The following is a 17,421-nucleotide window of genomic DNA, read 5'->3' as shown; positions in this document are numbered from 1 at the left end:
CATCAAATGGCTGCACAAATTGTGGTCTATGATTGTGATGGAATACTACTGTGTGTAAGAAATGATGAGCAGGCAGACTTCAGAAAAATGTGGAAAGACTTATCTGAACTGATGCTGAGTGAAGTGAGCAGAACCAGGAGAACACTGTACACAGTAACAGCAATGTTGTACAATGAAGAATTGTGAATGGTTTCATTATTCTCAGCAATGCAATGATCCAGGACGATCCCAAAGGACTCATGATGAAGCAGACTATCTGCCTCCAGTGAAAGAACTGGTATTGACTGAATACAAACTGAAGCAGGCTATCTTTCTTTCCTTTTTTTCTTTCTTTCTTCCTTGTTTGAGTCTTCTTATACAAAATGACTCATATGGAAATGTTTTACATGATTGCCATGTATAACTTACTGCTTAACATCTCAGAGGAGGTGAAGGAGGGAGTGACAGAATTTGGAACTCAAAAGTCAAAAAAAAAAACAAACGTTAAAAATTGTTTTAATGTGTAATTGGGGGAAAAAATAAAATATTATTTTAAAAACAAAAAAAAGCTGGCTCTTGGCGGGGTGGGGTTATGTATAAAAGATAGCCTTTCAAGTTTAGTCTGCACTGTTAATATTTTCTCTATCTCTTTAAGTCTAAAGAATCAACAAACCATCCAGTCAAGTCCTGGCTTGTAGCATTTGCCTATTCCTAGACACAGTGCCCCCAAGCGGGGGTGAGCTGACTCCAGCACACCACCATGCCCACCTTCTGCAGCTGTGAGACAAGAGGCTGGCATGGTTTCCTAACACATTAGTTACATCCAAGTTCTATATAGAGGAAAAGCTGCAGACATACAGCTTAGAGAATGTACGTGTTCTATTAACTCAAATCGTCCTGAAGGGTCATAATGAATTGGATGAGTTGAGTTTCCCAAACCAACGGTGTGGCTTAGGATCAGCTACATCACAGGATTCACATCACGGCATCATTTTCTTTTAACGGATGATTTTCATCACTGACCCTCCCTCCCATTTAATATCCTTAAGAGAAAGCTTTTCTTACTGAATAGGATTTCAGGACTCGAGCAGGAAAGGTTACGCTGTTCGAAATGTTAGAACTATCACATATGGCATTCTGAAAAGAAAAAAAAAATAAGGTCAAGAAACCCCATTGTTTCTTACATAGGCATTTGCACAAGTAAATGGAGGCCATGCTCGGTCTAGATCTCCAGTCCTTGCTAAGGGAGCCAGGACAGAGTTCTGTCACCTAGAATGCATAGAACAAAGCTTGCTTATTTCATGGAGCTGTTGAGAAATAGAACGCCTCAAAGTCAGTAGGGAAACCTCTGGCCCAAGAACAAAAGAGTCTGAGAAACGTTCCTAATTCCTTACAAGCCCTCCATCAAGGAAAGCCTTTTGGGGTTACTTTGGCTTACTGAGGCTAATGAAAACTGAAGGCAGAGTTCTTTCAAGGGCTTAAAGAATCAAATTCTTAGAAGTGAAAGGCATCGCTCCTTCCCACCTCACCAAACAGTCATCCAACTTTTGCTTTTAGACTTACAACGATGAGGAAAATCACCACCTCCTGGGGCAGCTCCCCCCCTTACAAGCAGATCTAATCACTGCCCATCTAATCCTTTATTTACAGCAAAGCGTGGCAGAGTGACCCGCACTCCCTACTGCACCCGTCATACAAAGACAGACATGGTGGCGGCACTGCTTCAAGAACAATCACCAACTGCAATGCCTTAAGTCAATCAATAACCATGTTAAGCTTCTAGCATGTCTGGCCAGGGAAGAAGACCATTGATCTGTGACCTCCACCATGTTGAACACTACATGTTTGTAAATGGAGCCAAAAATTGCATTACTTTTTGGCTGCCAGGTCTTCCTGCTGACTAGTCTTAAGCACACCAAGAACCCCAGGACCCACTTCATATGAACTCCCACCTCGCCATGTCTCATGTGTTGTCTTTAAGACAAGTACGGTTCCTCCACACATACATATGAGTAAATGGCTCTTCAGGACTTTCTGACCTACACAATAGATCACCCGATGGCCTACGAGCTGTTTCCAACCCAGTCTATCTGGTCCTTCCTCCTTCCTCAGGCATGCTGAGAGCCAGGAGCACAGGCAGGACCACAGCCTGGTCTCTGTGCAGATCCTTTCTAGCCTGGGATGACCTGCCAGGGTTTACATTTTGCAAACACAAGCTTCAAGAGGCCAGAATCCTTCCAGGCCACAGAAAGGATTTCAGTGGATGACTTTACATTATCAGTATTTGTTTTCATCAAACACAAGACAGTTTTAATAACATTGCTAAGAACATGTGCAACTGAGAAAGGAGGACCAGTCACGAACAAGAATGATCAGACAAGGCACGAACAGCCTGAATGCTTTGTATGTGTAACCCAACATTTTAAAAGGATCAGTTCTGAAAGTCTCCAGGATCTGGGATGGAACTTCTATGGGAAGCTTAAAGGGAAAAACATGTACAGAACCCACCCTTGTTTCTAAGTTTCTATTTAAATACATACAAAATATTATGTCTAAGCTCCACTTATAAAATGATATGTAAAGATAACCTGAAAAAATAAAGTCAAAATTTTCACAAAAAGGTGGAGGAGATTAATTAAACATTTGGGAAACCTTAAAAATGAAAATAATATGAATTATACAATTTGCATGAAAAAAACTTACCTTCTTTCTCTTACAACATTCTTCATTAGATCTTGCAGAAATAATCACTGTAATTGCCATCAAGATTTCTAATAGAATTAGTAGAATCAAATTGAAATTTATCTAGCAAGAAAACAATGAAGAAACATTACCCATTTTTAAGAAATCAAACTTCTCTAAAATAATTACTGTACACATCTGCTCTAAGGTTAACCCTCTTACATGCCTAAAAATTATGGGCTCTCTTAAGAGTATCTAAATACATTTTCTCTCAAGAAGCATATATTAAGTGCCCATTATGTGCCAGGCATTGTGCTAAGTACTGGTAGTGGGCATTTAATGTCTGCCAACTACTGCTGATTTTCCTCTATTAAAAGAGTTTATAAAAAGCTGAGGCTGGATGGGCACCTGTGAGGAATGTTCAGTTCAGCCAAACAAAAAGCTGACTTGGCAGAGCAGGCCACCCGAGGCACTGAAGACACAAAGATGGAGCACAAGCCAATCTCTGCCCAAGAAGAAAGGCTCAGTTAAATAGGGGAGTAAGATACATGGACCAAGAACAAGAATTCAAGTTAGACCTTGGAAACACATGCATAGAATTCGAACAGAGAGAGGTAAAGATTTGGAAATGAATGAAAACACTAACAAGTAATAGTGCAACGTGCCTTACTTACTCAGATACACCCCCACACACACACCCATGTGCACACACACACATGTGGAATTGACCCTATCCTACGGTGCAGTTGGTTCCAAAGGTGGGGGTATCACTTCCACCCTGTGATGGGAATACCAGGAGATGCCCAGATCCCCTTTTCTTTCTCCAAAAAGACAGTGGGGCTCTGGAGAGGGAAGGAATCACTTCTGCAGCTTCATCGCCCAAGGAGCTCCTGGTCCCCCTCCTCTCCTTATGTACTTAAAAAAAGCAATTTGCAAGAGATTCATTTAATCTCAGTTATAGCCTATTATACACTACAGACTAATTAATTGCCGATGAGTAGTTTAAAGCCAATATAATAAAAATGGCAAAGCTACCTAAATTAATTTATTCAATGTCATACCAATCAAACTCACTAAATAATTTTAATAGAGCAAGGAAAACAAAAAACAAAACAAAACAAAATTCACCTGGAGGAAGAAATTGTCAAGAATCTCAAGAAGAAAAATGAGAAGGGCCTAGTAGTGCCAGATCTCAACTTCTACTAAAAAAAGCAGCAAGTATTAAAAACAACTTGGTATATAAAACTAATAAAAGCTGTTCCCCAAATATCTATGAGCAGGCAGTTTTCAGAGGAAAAAATCGAAGCTATCTATAAACCATATAGAAGGATGCTCTAAATCACTAATAATTAGAGAACGGACATTAAAGTAATCTTGAGGCTCTACTTCACATATATCAGATTGGCAAGGAGGATAAAGGAGGAAAATGACACATGTGGGAGAGGCTGTGAGAAAACTGGCATTGCTGGCGGAGCTCGAACATTGCCAATCTGGGCATACCCTTCAACCCAGCCATCCCAGCCTAACAAAACCACATTCCAAAGAAACAAAAGAAAGAAGAAAAAGGTATGTTACATACAAAAATATCTGTAGCAGTTCTTTTCATGGTAGCCAGAAAGTGGAAACTAAGGGATTATCTTCCTGTTGGGGAATGGGCAAGGATGTGCCAGTAAATGTTTAACAACCAGCACTCCAGGGGGAAAAAAAGGTACGCAGGACAAACTTTTCGGTTTAATCTGCACCATTAGCAATCTCTCCATCACTTTTATTCTATAAATCAGTGAATCAATAAAATCAACAAGACAGTAAATCAATTTCTAGGGATAATTGCTCACAACGAAAATGTAATCACTGGCTCTTATGGTCCTAGCACAATCCTGGGAATGACCAACCAAATCATGATATATGCATGTAACTGTGCCAGAAGAAACCATGCAATGGACAAACCTAGAGGAAATTGGGAAGACCTTTACAAACTGATGCAGAAGTAAAACTAAAACAGTCTGTACAATACTGACATCAGAGAGAATGAGAGAGACTCAAACTCTGTTCATCACCAGATGAAACCCTCCCAACCCTCGCCTCCTGAGGCGCTGAGCTAAAATGCAAAAAACAGCCAATGGTTTTGGACGTGGCTAATGTGGAAATTTGCTTTGCCAGACTTGGTAAAATAGGGACTGAGGGGTTTATTTTAGGGAGGTTTTTTGCTTTTGCCCTTGTTCTTAATTTGTTTTAGGGCTAGCTGCTGGAGCAGGGCTAGAAATGGAACCTGGGGGAGAGAAAAGCAATACTAATTACTTAAGAGAAAAGGAAATACACTAGACAAATAAAAGAAAAACCAAACTTTTTCAAAAAATCTAATGCAGTCCATACCTGTGTGTGTATGTATGTATGCATGTATCATGTAAGTATGTCAGCTAGCCCTGGGGCCTGCCTCCTATCTGCTGGGGCAGCCTTGGAGCCAGGAACAGGACTGCAGATGGGCAGCAGCCAGTCCCCAAGCATGGACACGCCCAGAAGCCAAGAAGCCAGGCTGGGGTTGGACATAGACTGGGACTGGGCTCTAAGGGAAGCAAGCTAAGTAGGAACCTAATCCCCTTCCTCTCCCTGGAGAATGAGGTGGCACAGAGGGCACGTGTGTTTGGAATCTTTGAGATTATCTCTGGAAATAGCCATTCCTCCTCCTCTGTAACAGCTGCACTGGGTTATACATACAATGTAATTTCAGGATCAAGAGGACACTGTGACTGGGCAGATCTGGATAAGCTTCCTGTAGGAGAAGGCACTTAGGCCACAGGAAGCATGACTAGATGACCAGGGGATTTAATGGACTGAGAGAACATAACATGGCAAAGAAGTTGTTCTGACCCTAAACTGCACAGAAAGAGGCCTGGCATCCAGAATGAGGGCAGCCATACCACATTCTTCTAAGGCGCTGCTCTGATTAGACCACATCTCAAGTATTTTTCGTTCCAGGGTCATAGTTTAAGATGGCCACTGATGGGCAAGGGAAAGCTCAGAGCAGAGTGACTTGGACAATGAGATGACCAGACCTCATGCCACCTGCTGTGTGCAGAGATGATAAACCTGGGAAAAAGAAGACTGAGAGGGAAGCTGGCACATGTCATGGAACACGTGAGAAGCTGTTCTGTAGAAATGAGCTAGCTTGTGTGGGTCAAGAATGAATGAGCGGAGAAGTCTGACACAGCTTCCGATGGTGCTGAGTGAGGAACACAAATACAAGCAGAAAGAAGCCAGCTCCTGCCTGCTGGGAGCTCCCACTCTAATGGGGTGACAACACATGCAAGGGCAGGAGGAGGTGCCTGCAGGGCATGGTGGAAGAGAGCCAGGACAGAAATGAAAAAGCCCACGTGGCCGTGGCTGGACCAACCGCCTCCTAGAAATGAAGGGTCCAGGAGTTCTGCCTGATCAGAGGAAGGGGCTGCCCGTGGAGAGAAAGCTTCCAGACTGAGAAGGTCGCTGAGAGCCAGGAGCACAGGCAGAGCTGATCAAGCCCTTCCTGCATGGTAATCCCTGATCTCAAAGAACTTGTACTCTGACATGGGGAGAGAAAAGGCATGAAGGCGAGCTGGGGGTGAGGGGCAGTGAGAAGAGATGCTGTGGCAGGACTGACTTACTGCTGGCAAAGCTCTCAGGGGCGGAATCCAAGGTTGGGAGGAAGCAGGCAGCACAGAGCTAAGGATGCGGCAGGAGTGCAGGCAGCATGGTATGGATCTGGCCACAAAATGGCACGCACAATGGGTGCCAGGTTTGAAGCTGTAAGGAAACCTTCCTGACCATCAGATTGGGAGGGCGGCCCCTCGAAGGCACTGCTGGAGAATGGACTCCTGCTCAAGCACAGGGTGGACGACATGACCTCTGGGGACCCAGGACGGCCTCAGCTGGTGAGGACAAGGCTCCATCCCACCCCTGCCTCACCTACATTCACAGGGCAGTCACCTGGTCCGCAGCAGGTGGCAGATGGCGACTGGTATTTGCTACTCTGCCTCCTTGCATCCCAAAGTCTGATTTCCTCTGTTGTTAGCGCTCCCACGCTCCCCAGACTACCCTAGAGTGACCTCCCTGGGTACATACTCTGCCCCCAGCAGCAGGCCACTGGGGAGCAGGGTTATTTGGTTTTTCTCTCCCTACGCCTAGCATGTGCAGAGTCTAGGCACTCAAGGGGACGGGGGAAGGGATCAAGCATTTACTGAGTGCCTGTTATACTCCGGACATCGTAATAAGTGCTTTATAAATATTATCTCACTGGGCCCTGAGCAACGGCCCTGTGAGGGAGGTGCAACTGTAACTCTATTTTATGGTTTCTACGATTGATGAAGCTGAGGTGGGCGGATGTTACCCGACTCGCCCCACGTCACTTGGCTAAGAAGCGTCTGAGGAGGAATCTCTTGAGCTCAGGTCTCCCAAGTCCAAGCCGGCACACTACCCACTGTGCTGCCTGGCTTAGGAAATGTCCATTGTTGAACTGAACTAAACTGAATTTATAAGCTACTCACTGTCCTCAACTTCAGGCGGCTTCTAATGACAGTCTCGAGAATTATGGGGTTCGTGTGGGGCCAAACAGCCGCCCCAGAACCCACCTGCAAGTGACCTCAGCCCCCCAGCTCCCCAGCTCCCAGCCCCACTTTTCAAGGTCAGAGCTGAGCTGGCAGGACTCAGAGGAGGCCTGCTCTTGCTGGGGGCTTCTCCGGCATCCCTCTGACAGTCGGCCTCTCAGACCTAATATTTTCTCGTGTCAAATTAGTAACTATCGGCAAAAACATGCAAACAAACAGAACAAGAGACACGTGACCGTGCTCGCTGCCAAAAACCAACAGTACCAAACATGAAACTTCTGCCCCCCCAGCTCAGTTTCTCCACCCAGCCCAAATCTTACCTAGAACTGCTTGTGGGCTGTTGTTTTCCCAATAGACAGTCAGCTCCTTGAGGGCAGGGATGCTCACTTTTTACAACTGAATAATTGTGATTTTATAACAGCACCTAGTACAATGTGTAGCACACAGTGGGCACTTAATGTTTGTTTAAAAATAGTATTTCAAAAACTAAATTCAAAAAATATGTACGGAAACCTGAGCTACTGAATGCATGTCTGTGCTGAGGTGAGACAAAGACAAGCAAGAATACTCCCAAAGCCTAACTGAGGATAACACTGCCTAGCACTGCCTACGTGCCTTCACTGGAGGGGCTGATGTCACATTAGCAGCATATCCTATCTAAGATTAGTAAGAAGAAAAGTATTCATAATACCTCGTTTTTAAAGTAACTCACATTTATTGCTGATGGATTCAGGACAAGTTTACATCCAAACCAAACTAAACATGTTGTTGTGATGGCAAATGTCGAAACAAACAAAATCTGAAAGTTTGGGATCTGAAAAATAACGAACAGTAACGGTGTTCTTCTTTAATTAGCTAAAGAATGAAAGATCATGAGAAAAACAAGTTGGAGCTAATAACTCTCAGTCCTGTTTGTGGGATGCCTCCATCTCTTTCCAAAACTTCCAAAGGTTAGCATCTAATTTTTTTAAATCCTAAGAAAGCTGTAATCCTATAACCAAAGTTCCTCTTAATTATGGATATAAAACATATAGAGTCAAATGATCACTATTAATTCTGTGTCTTTTTTATTGATTTTATTGATAACTGATTTTGGCTTGTAATGCTTAAGTCATGAGTGTTTATCTCAAACCTGGGTCAAAATTCAGCTGGTCTGTAACAGGTTAAGTTGAAAAATCCACCTCCCCTACTAATCTGTTCTTATCTCAGAGAATTAGCTGACTTTGGGGGATTCGTGTGAACAAAGGAGTCAGGGTCTAATATCTAATATCTAACATACCACCATTCTATCCTTCAAGGACGTCTGGTTTGCTTCGAAAAAGTCTGGCCCACTATCTTGCACCTGGACTCAAACCATGAGTACTTCTTAGTCTCAAGAGAGGAGGAAGGAGTCATTGCTAGCCCCCACTACCAAACTTCTAACCAATCATGTTGTCTGCATCTCAGCTCTGTAACCAATCATGTTTCCTGAAATCCTGTGACGTCAGCTACTCTGTTCTGTTCTTTGTTCTATACCCCCCAAAGCCTGTCTGCTTTGGCATAAATCGAGACAAGCCACTGACCCATTTATTGACAAGGAGCATGCTCCTGCTAAGAAATGCTAACTTGTACAGAAAATTGCCTCGATTTACTTTTCTGTTAAATTTCACCCACAACAACAGCCGTTGGAACATACGCTCCTACAGGGCAGGGGAGGCCGTTTTTGTCTTTCTGTTGACTGTCTTGCAAAGAGAAGGCACTTGATAAATGCTTGTTGGATTTGTTTATCTATCTACTTATCCATCTATTCATATTTTTCCTTTTTTTTGAAATCCCCATCCTGGATTGATTTCCCTTTTGAAGAGGCCTGGAGGTCCAAGGAGGGCACAGTCTAATCTATAAAGGCCAGTGTGATGGGGGAACAGGGAAGGTCTGGGAGGAGGAAGATGAGCTGAGAGGGAAAGGTAGATGGGGGCAGGGAAGGCCTCCGGAAATCATCTTAATGCCTCAATTATAGCCCAAGTTGTGCAAGGAATAAGCTCTAGGACCTCTGGGAAACATCTGGGCTTCAGTTTCCTCACATGTAAGAAGAGGAGGAAGCCAGACCAAATGATTTCCGAGGTTCATTCCAGCTCTTAAATCTGAGTCCAGGTGTTGCATGGTGCCACCCAATACTTTTAGGAGAGAAGGTTACCAAATCAAATCAAAACCAAATCAACCAATAAGTGTTATAGCTCAAAAGCTAGTCATAGTTATAGATACTTACCGCATTTACCTTGTTTCGTGCTATAGCAAAACTCACAATTGCTGAAGGAATGCACTGAAAAATCAAAGGAAAAGATGAAGCAGATAGTTCGCTAACAAGAATATCAAATTAAACTTTTAGACTTTTCCAGGAGGGAGATGAAAATTGTACAAATTAGAAAAAACCATTCTATACTCAGGTGTGCCTTCAGACATACAAAGTGAAGGCTATTTTAGTCCAATTCAGTATGTTCTAGAGCAGGAGTGGGGCCCCACCCCTGTCCTAGAGGAGTACCAGCCATATGAAACTTCATGAAAATGAGGGCAGAGGTAGATTTTGCCACATGACTACATTTAATTTTCAGTTAATTCACCAAGTATTGCCTGAATTCCTCTCTGTGGATGGCACAAAAGTGTGTTTCCTTCTCTCTCAAGGAGATTACGATGTAGTCAGAGAAATAAGGAACATTTTTAAAATTCACCTACCTTGATTTAATTCAACAAATATTTATCGATATGCCTAATATAGGACAGATACTGCAGACTTAATGTTGGAAGATGGAAAATGACTATTTATGACCTCCAAGGACTTAACTGTATTCGAAGGGACACACACAAAGAAGAGCTTGATTAGAGATATCATCCTGCAATGTCATTTGCCACCTATACTGAAACAGTGGGGCACAAGGGAACAAGTAAGGAAATGAAAAGACTTCATTTGAATAGTCCAGAGCAGGGTTTCTCAAATTTTCCTTATTGGTAGAAAAAGCCAGTGATTTTCTTCCTAGGAGAAATACAGCAAAGATCTCCAGTCTTTTTTCTTTTTTTACCAGCCCAATCCCTAGAATGGGAACAGAACAGGAAGGGCAGGTTGGGGGCTTAAAGTGTCCTCCTCTTCACACATCCTTGGCTTTTTCCTAGCAACCCTTGGGGACAATCTACTGTGACCTGGGCAGCAGAGGAGTTAAAATAGATCTCCTAACCAGAACTCAGGTAGGGGTTAGCTCTGAGATTTGTCTTGCCTAGGAATAATCCGTCCCTTAGTCTCCCCTTCCTCTAGTTCCCTTCTACCTACTCTCCTGTCCCTCCCATTTCCCTGTTAAGTGGAATGAATTTCTGTGCCCAGTTGTGTGTTTGTGTTTGTGTATTCTTCCTTTCATCAGTTCAGGTGAGAATAAGGGTCAAGCACCAGCCTCTCGCTTCCTCACTGGTTTTATAGATGTCTAATTTCATACCCTGATTATGTGAGATAATTTCCCTGAATCCTTTTCCCCCTCTCCTTCCCCTTTTTCCCAGTATATTCTCCTTTCCCTTTTCCTTCATCTATTAAGATCACAAGATATAGGGGCAGCTAGGTGCTGCACTGGTTAGTGCTGAGCCTGGACAGGAAGACCAGGGTTCAAATCCAAACTCAGATACTGACTAGCTGTATGACCCTGGACAAATCACTTAACCCTGATTGCCTCCCCTCAGAAAAATCAAAAGCTGTAACAGAGCTACTTGTAGATTCTAATCAGATTCCTTTCCGAGCAGATCCACGTGCCACCTCCCCGCATTAAAACGTAAGCAGCCGCTCCCTGTCTAGTCCTTTGTTACTTCATTCACGTTGACCTTTCCATGTTTCTCTTAGTTCCTGTGCTTGACCTTCACACTTTCTGCACACTCTGGTCTTTTCCTCAGGAATGCTTGGAAGCCTTTTATTTCATTAAAGGTGGAATCGCACTTGGTTTTGCCGGGTAGTTAATTCTTGGTTGTCGGCCTGTGTATCCTTTGCCTTCACTATCCCATTCCCAGGTCTCCAGACCTTGCACGATGCTGACCGTGGCTCCACGGCCCTAGAATTCTTTCTTTCTGGCTGCTCTGGACTTTGGCTATAACGTCCTTGGGAGTTATCACTTTGGGGTTTCTTTCAGAAGGTGAGCAGTGGATTCCATTTCTCCTTTGTCTTCTGGTTCTAAGAGATCTTTTAGATCTCCTTTTGGTCATAGCATTTCTCACTTAGCTGCTCTCCTTGACTTCCTCATTGTCTTCAACACCAGCATCTTCTGGCAAGATCTCATCAACTCTCCCACCTCCCTCCTCAGCACCTCCAGCCCCTGCCCTGCCCCCCAGCCCCTCTCTGGTTGTCCACTTGAGGGGTCCAGGGCATCCCCCAGAGCAGGACTGCAGGCCTTGCCCAAGCCTTGGGCTGGCTGAGCATTGTTCTCCTCCCCTCCTGACTTTCTGCTTGTCTTCTCCTCTCCACTAGACTATGAGCTCCCTGAGGGCAATCACTGTCCTTTGCCTGTCTTTGTATCCCCAACACTTAGCACAACACCCAGCACACAGTAGGTGCTTAACAAATGTCTGCTGAATTTTCTCTCCACTATCTGCAAAGAGGACTGATCTTGGAATCAGAAGCCTCGGCTTTGCTGCTGCCAAGGCTTGGTGATTGTGGACAAACCATGGCTTTCTCTGGCCTCATGATGATCCTGATGATCCTACACTCCTGCTCCTTACTTGGCAGGACTGATCTGAGCCAACTTTAAAGCACTCGACTTAATCCATGAGCTCCCTCCCTGAAATGAAGGCCTGCCTTCTCAACGGACTGTGCACAGTTCTCTAACTCACATGCTTGTAATTCTTTGGGGATTATAACAATAACCCCAGATTTTAGTGATGAAGCATGTTCTGTTCAATTTAAAGATTAATGGTCAATCCAACAGGTTAAGAGGCCGTTTCCAGAATTCACTTTTAAAAGGAGAGAGTGGGCTCAAAGACCTCCAACGTCTCTGCCAGATCTAATCTATGTTCCTACGATCATTTCAGCCAATAAGAAAATGAAGCAAAAGCAGAGGGAATAGACTTAGGAAGAAATACAAAATACCCATCTAGAAATTCCTGAGGGAAGTAATACAAATGCCCAAAGGACTGTGCTTTGGCAGCACAAAAAAATGCACGATTAAGAGCTTTGCTTACTGAACCTGCTGCACAGCGTAAATAATCCATTTCAGAAGGGAAAACATTTCCCAGGTAAAGTGAAAAGCCAGAAGTGACAAGAAGGCAACTCTGAAAAACAGAAATACAAGTTAAGGTTAAGGCTGAGATGCGTAAAACAACATAAACAAAAAAGCTCACAACAAGAAAACAGCTAACTAGATCATCAGGAAATGAGTCATTTTTTGAAAGCACAACACTTGACTAGTGTTTGGTTAATATCGAAGGGGACCACCAAAAGATGCAAATATCCAACGACCAGGTTTCTGGCGCTTCTGAGAACTGTTGTAGAGATCTGAACTAAGAACAGTGAATTAGTTTGGCAAATGTATAGACCTCTAACAAAACTGACAGAAATGTGCAGAGTTCAGAAATTTTGAAAAATAGGCTGAAGTAGTTTAGAAGGATAAAAAGAATTTTTTGGAATAAGATGCCTTAAGAGTGAAAATTCTGTATAACTTAATAACTGCTGAAGACAAAAAGTAAGACTAGGAAGGGTTATATTGTACCTTAAGGAAATTCTAACTAGTATAGAGAGTTTGCAGAGTGTAGCTGTTACTCCCTAAGTAAAGGAGGCATGTTTTCCCCCACACAGTAAATTGCTTCTCCTGGGCACTAACTACTATGGTATGGGCACGATGATGGGGTTCCTTGCCATAGGGGTCTTGATGTGGCTGGGGTATATAACAGAGCCCACTCTCTCTACAAAGCCCTCTCTTACTGGATCTTGGCTAATGACTGATTACACCCTAGGACCATACATATATAGAAGTATTTTGTCCTAGTTTTATATATTTAAATTTTTATATGGAATTACCTGCTATAAAGTAGATTATGGTCTCTAGGGCAACCAAATTTTGATTCCTACCACCCATAAAGAAGACTAATGGTAATGCTTTAAAAAGCCCCAAATACTAAAAAAATCAATACAGATTCTATAGATCAAAGGCATTTTTGGTCTTGTCTAAAGTCAGAGCCTCTGCCTCCTCAAGTTCTGTGCCCTCCAGAGTAATACCAGGCACACATACAATAACTTCCTAAGCATAACCGCTACACACTTAGACAAAAACATCATTTGAAAATTATTTCCATTTCTTGTATGCTTACTTGGTTTTGTGAACTGTAGTTTTAACAAGATGAGGCATAAGAACTGGGACATTTTCGCAGACCAGGGCAGCCAGAGGAGGTCCTCCCACTTGGCCACCTTACAATGCCATCTATGTTCTTGTTGGGAAGGGATGTAGATCGGTCGCCTGCTGAAATTCCCTGTTATTGGGGATTCCCAATGAGCTCCGATTCTGAGATGGCAGATCCCTGCTCTTTAAGAGCTCAGAACTGAATCAGTTTAACAGATTTTTCCACAGCCCATTTATTTTGGTGGTCATGTTAGCATATTATTTTTTAAATGCCCACAGAAACACAGTCTAAGAAAAATTAAAAATATGAAAGTTTCCATTGGGTTCTTAATCTTTTCTATGTCATAGACACCTTTGGCTGTCTGGTGAAACCCACGAGCTTCCTTTTCAGAATAATGTTTTTAAATGAGTAAAATGAAATATATAGGATTACAATGAAAACGAATTATATTTAAATAGTTAGCCAAAAGTTTTTTTTTAAGTTCACAGAGTACAGGTTCAAAAAATTTATTTTAGAAAATCATCAAAACAGAAATTTAAAAGCTAATGCCCAGAGGCAGACTTGTTGGCCTCACCAGTTCTGATATTAGAGACCAGTGTAATGGATAAAGAAAGAGCTTCCTACATGTTGCCAAAAATTCTTTTTCTGTAATTACACTTAACATTTAAAGAACGATTTTTTTACTAAAGCCTTCCCAGTTATCAGAAATATGCCATTTTCCTTTGTCTTATACTCAAGGTACTTACCCCCACCAACAAAGAGAAGATCCATGTTCGGTAACTGAAGCAAGGATGGAATCTTTTGGCTAGCTGAAGGTCACTGGATTTTATATCTGGAGCATAATGCACAGCTTCCTGTCTTCCCCGCTCCAGGGTCGGCATCCTGTCATAACTAAATTCTTCTCTATAGGGGTCTTCTCTTGTCATAATACTTGAAAAACCTTTTTTAGATCAAGGAAACTAACATTTGTAATAAAGAATACAGGGCTAAACCAGAAAGTTTCAATTATACAGTCTAGCAGGTTTCTAAGACACACAAATAAACATAATTCATATCATAGAAGGGCATTTGAGAGGTGGCGTGCTACTTGGGGAAGGTGGGGTCCCGAAGGGGAAGCTCAATTCTTAAACATTCCTTTTTCCCTTAGGAAGTCACAGGTCTCAATCACAGAACAAAGCCAGAGAGGACCAAGAGGCAGTTCAGATGACCTTGACCACCACAGGAGGTGCCCCAGGGGATGAGCAGGAACTAATCACTCTAGAGAACAAACTGGAGCTGGACGAGTTTATGTGCTTGAAGCCTACTTAAGGACTGTGGCTTTACAAATGGAGAAGATATATGGAGAGCCACTGAACGAATGACTCCCTTCTCCTTCCCAAGCACAATGTATTTCTGGTTTTTAAATGAACATTTTTAAATGAACTTCACTTTACAAATCTAAAAAAAAATCTCTGATTTCTCTCATTCTTTTTCCAAGCCATTTACAGCTTCAAAAAAGAAAAGCACTTCTATGCAACAACGGGCTGACAAATTTTTTTTAGTGGTTTAAAATTTCTCTACTTACCTTCAACCCAAAAGTTTGCTGTCAGGTCTAAACAGTTTGGTGAGTAGAGTTGTCTGGTCACTTTGTAAGACTCTCACTGGTTAACAATTTATCCTTTCTTTGAGAAGTTTGTTCCTCCACTTTGGGTTTCAAAAACATCTATTCAGAAATGGAACAAAAGCCCAGCAAAAACTGTAGTTAAGCCAGGGAACAGGGGACCATCTCCTGAATTTTAATGAGGAGAAGAACCTCGAAGATAACTTTAGTAAGATTTCATACACAGAAAAGTTTCACCCTAATACCAAATCATTTCTCTGGCTATAGAACAGTTTAATGTATGTTTCACATTTCTTTTAAAAAACTGTGGTCGACCTGAAAACTAAGAAAATGCTTACTGTTAACTTATGTTTGCTTTCGAACCTCTCAAAATAATATTTAAAATAGGTTCTCTCTTGTATATAATTCGTATGCTTTAGTTCTTAATGAGAAAGATCACTGGAAACTACAAATTCTTTAAAATACAAATTAATGATGCTTCCTACTTACACTATTAAATCTTAAGTGTTTTCCTTGAAACAATGATGAACTTGTTTTTACAAAAACTTTTTATTATGCCATTTCCAGAACTTTTGTTTTAACTAGTGATCATAATAATGAAAAAGATGATCTTTAAAAGGTCAAACATTTACATACTTGACTTAAGCTGGAAAGGCACTTCAACAGAATACAGTCCCAATCAAGTAACACAATTAAAATTCGAGTAGGCAGTACTAATACACGTGAGCACAGTTCCCTTGGACCCTTTCTTTCTGCTCAGTGAGCAAGGAAAGAAGGAATGCACTTAGCCCCAAAATCCCAGCAGCTGAATAGCAACAACAGTCTTTTAAGAGTGAACCTGTTAAGAACCATTATAACTACGAAACAGCTCAAACCATAACATACAAAGACACCAGCATCTTACACTATCCCCAAGTCCAATTTTAGCAAAGCCATCAGCTTTCACATCCTAAGTTCAATGTTATGTTCAACTGCTATCTTCCTTTAAACAAGAAAGGTTCAGTGACCACCTTCACAAAGTCTAACCTATGAATTCAGCCATTTCTGTTCCCAATTTTCTCTGGGCCATTCTTCACTTAATAAATGTCTTTTCAAAAAAAATACCTTAATAATTCAAATTGATTCTAACTCATAAACCATCTTCTCTTTCTTTTAATTTAAAGAAAAACATTATTCAAATGTCTCCACCATTTGCATGGAATTACAAAGACTGTACTCAATTACTAAAACTCGAAGCCAAAACAAACGAAAATTCCTAAACTGCCCTGGATTGCTGAGAGTGCAGGTCCATTAAGGAAAGTAGTCATCGCTATAGCTCATCAATTCACTCACTGAGAAGTGTTTCCTTATTTCTTTCATATAATACAGTGTAATACAAGGAAAATTAGGAACCCCTGAGTAACCCCTAGCTACTGACAAGCCCCCCCAGAAAGAATGGACTCAGATATCTTTGGTATTTAGCAAACCCCCTGGGACTCCATGGCTCCTTCCTGGAATGTCAATAGATAGGACCATCCCACTGAGAGATAACTTGACAGACCCTTCCTGGGAGATATCCCTGGGACTCCGTGACTCCACCAAGGAATGTAAATGAGATTATCCCACTAGTACGATAACCTGACTGAATCTTTTGATCAGCCAGGACCTTTGTTCCTGTTTCTTCCCCCATTCTGTACCCCCATATCCTATATAAGCCAAGCCATCACCCCAACACATTTGCCATTGATTTGTGGTGCCGTACCCCGATGGCCGCCGGCTAATAAATTCTCCACTTAAAACTTATACTCTGCGGTGTGTCTCGCTCGCTTCTGGTACAACAGCTACATTCAAATGAGTGAGACAAGATACAAAAGCCACTCTAAAATATGGAGATTGTGGACAGAAGTGAAGCTAAGAGGGTAAAGTACTAACAAGGAAGAAGAGGGGTAGGGTGGGGAATGCAGGCATTGGGATTTGAGCTGGGTGTGGAAGGAAGTCAGAGAAAGCAAGAGGCAAAGGCAAGACTTCCGGGTTAGCCTAATATAAGAGGCAGTCAATGAAAAGGCACAGGGGATGGAGGGTCTGGTGAGAACAGGAGGAAGACCACGCGGCAGGATGGTAGAGAACGCGGATGAGAGGAACATGTAATGGATAGGGAGAAAGGGGTCAGGGCTTTAAAAGACAAACAGAAGATTTCATATTTGATCCTGGAGGTAACAGGGAGCCAAGGTGAGGGCAGGAGCCAGACTGCAGAGGGTTTAGAAGAGA

The 17,421-nt window shown here is 42.3% G+C and overlaps 1 protein-coding gene across 1 annotated transcript in view; it reads right to left on the bottom strand.

The window, feature by feature from the left end:
- MLC1 (modulator of VRAC current 1) overlaps nucleotides 1-15,210 on the bottom strand; it is a 41,151-nt gene extending 25,941 nt beyond the window's left edge. Inside the window, exons 1-7 of the mRNA XM_036759869.1 lie at nucleotides 15,139-15,210; nucleotides 14,321-14,514; nucleotides 12,420-12,509; nucleotides 9,484-9,537; nucleotides 7,951-8,052; nucleotides 2,683-2,784; nucleotides 1,045-1,116 (exon numbers count right to left, since the gene is read on the bottom strand). Coding sequence (XP_036615764.1) covers nucleotides 1,045-1,116; nucleotides 2,683-2,784; nucleotides 7,951-8,052; nucleotides 9,484-9,537; nucleotides 12,420-12,509; nucleotides 14,321-14,500 — 600 coding nt within the window. The 5' untranslated portion in view covers nucleotides 14,501-14,514; nucleotides 15,139-15,210. The remainder of the gene's footprint in view (nucleotides 1-1,044; nucleotides 1,117-2,682; nucleotides 2,785-7,950; nucleotides 8,053-9,483; nucleotides 9,538-12,419; nucleotides 12,510-14,320; nucleotides 14,515-15,138) is intronic.
- Nucleotides 15,211-17,421: the final 2,211 nt, after the last annotated feature.

Source organism: Trichosurus vulpecula, chromosome 5 (assembly GCF_011100635.1).
Source record: "Trichosurus vulpecula isolate mTriVul1 chromosome 5, mTriVul1.pri, whole genome shotgun sequence".
Taxonomy (NCBI): domain Eukaryota; kingdom Metazoa; phylum Chordata; class Mammalia; order Diprotodontia; family Phalangeridae; genus Trichosurus; species Trichosurus vulpecula.
The sequence above is the reverse complement of the archived record's forward strand: the minus strand, read 5'-3'. Positions and strand labels throughout refer to the sequence as shown.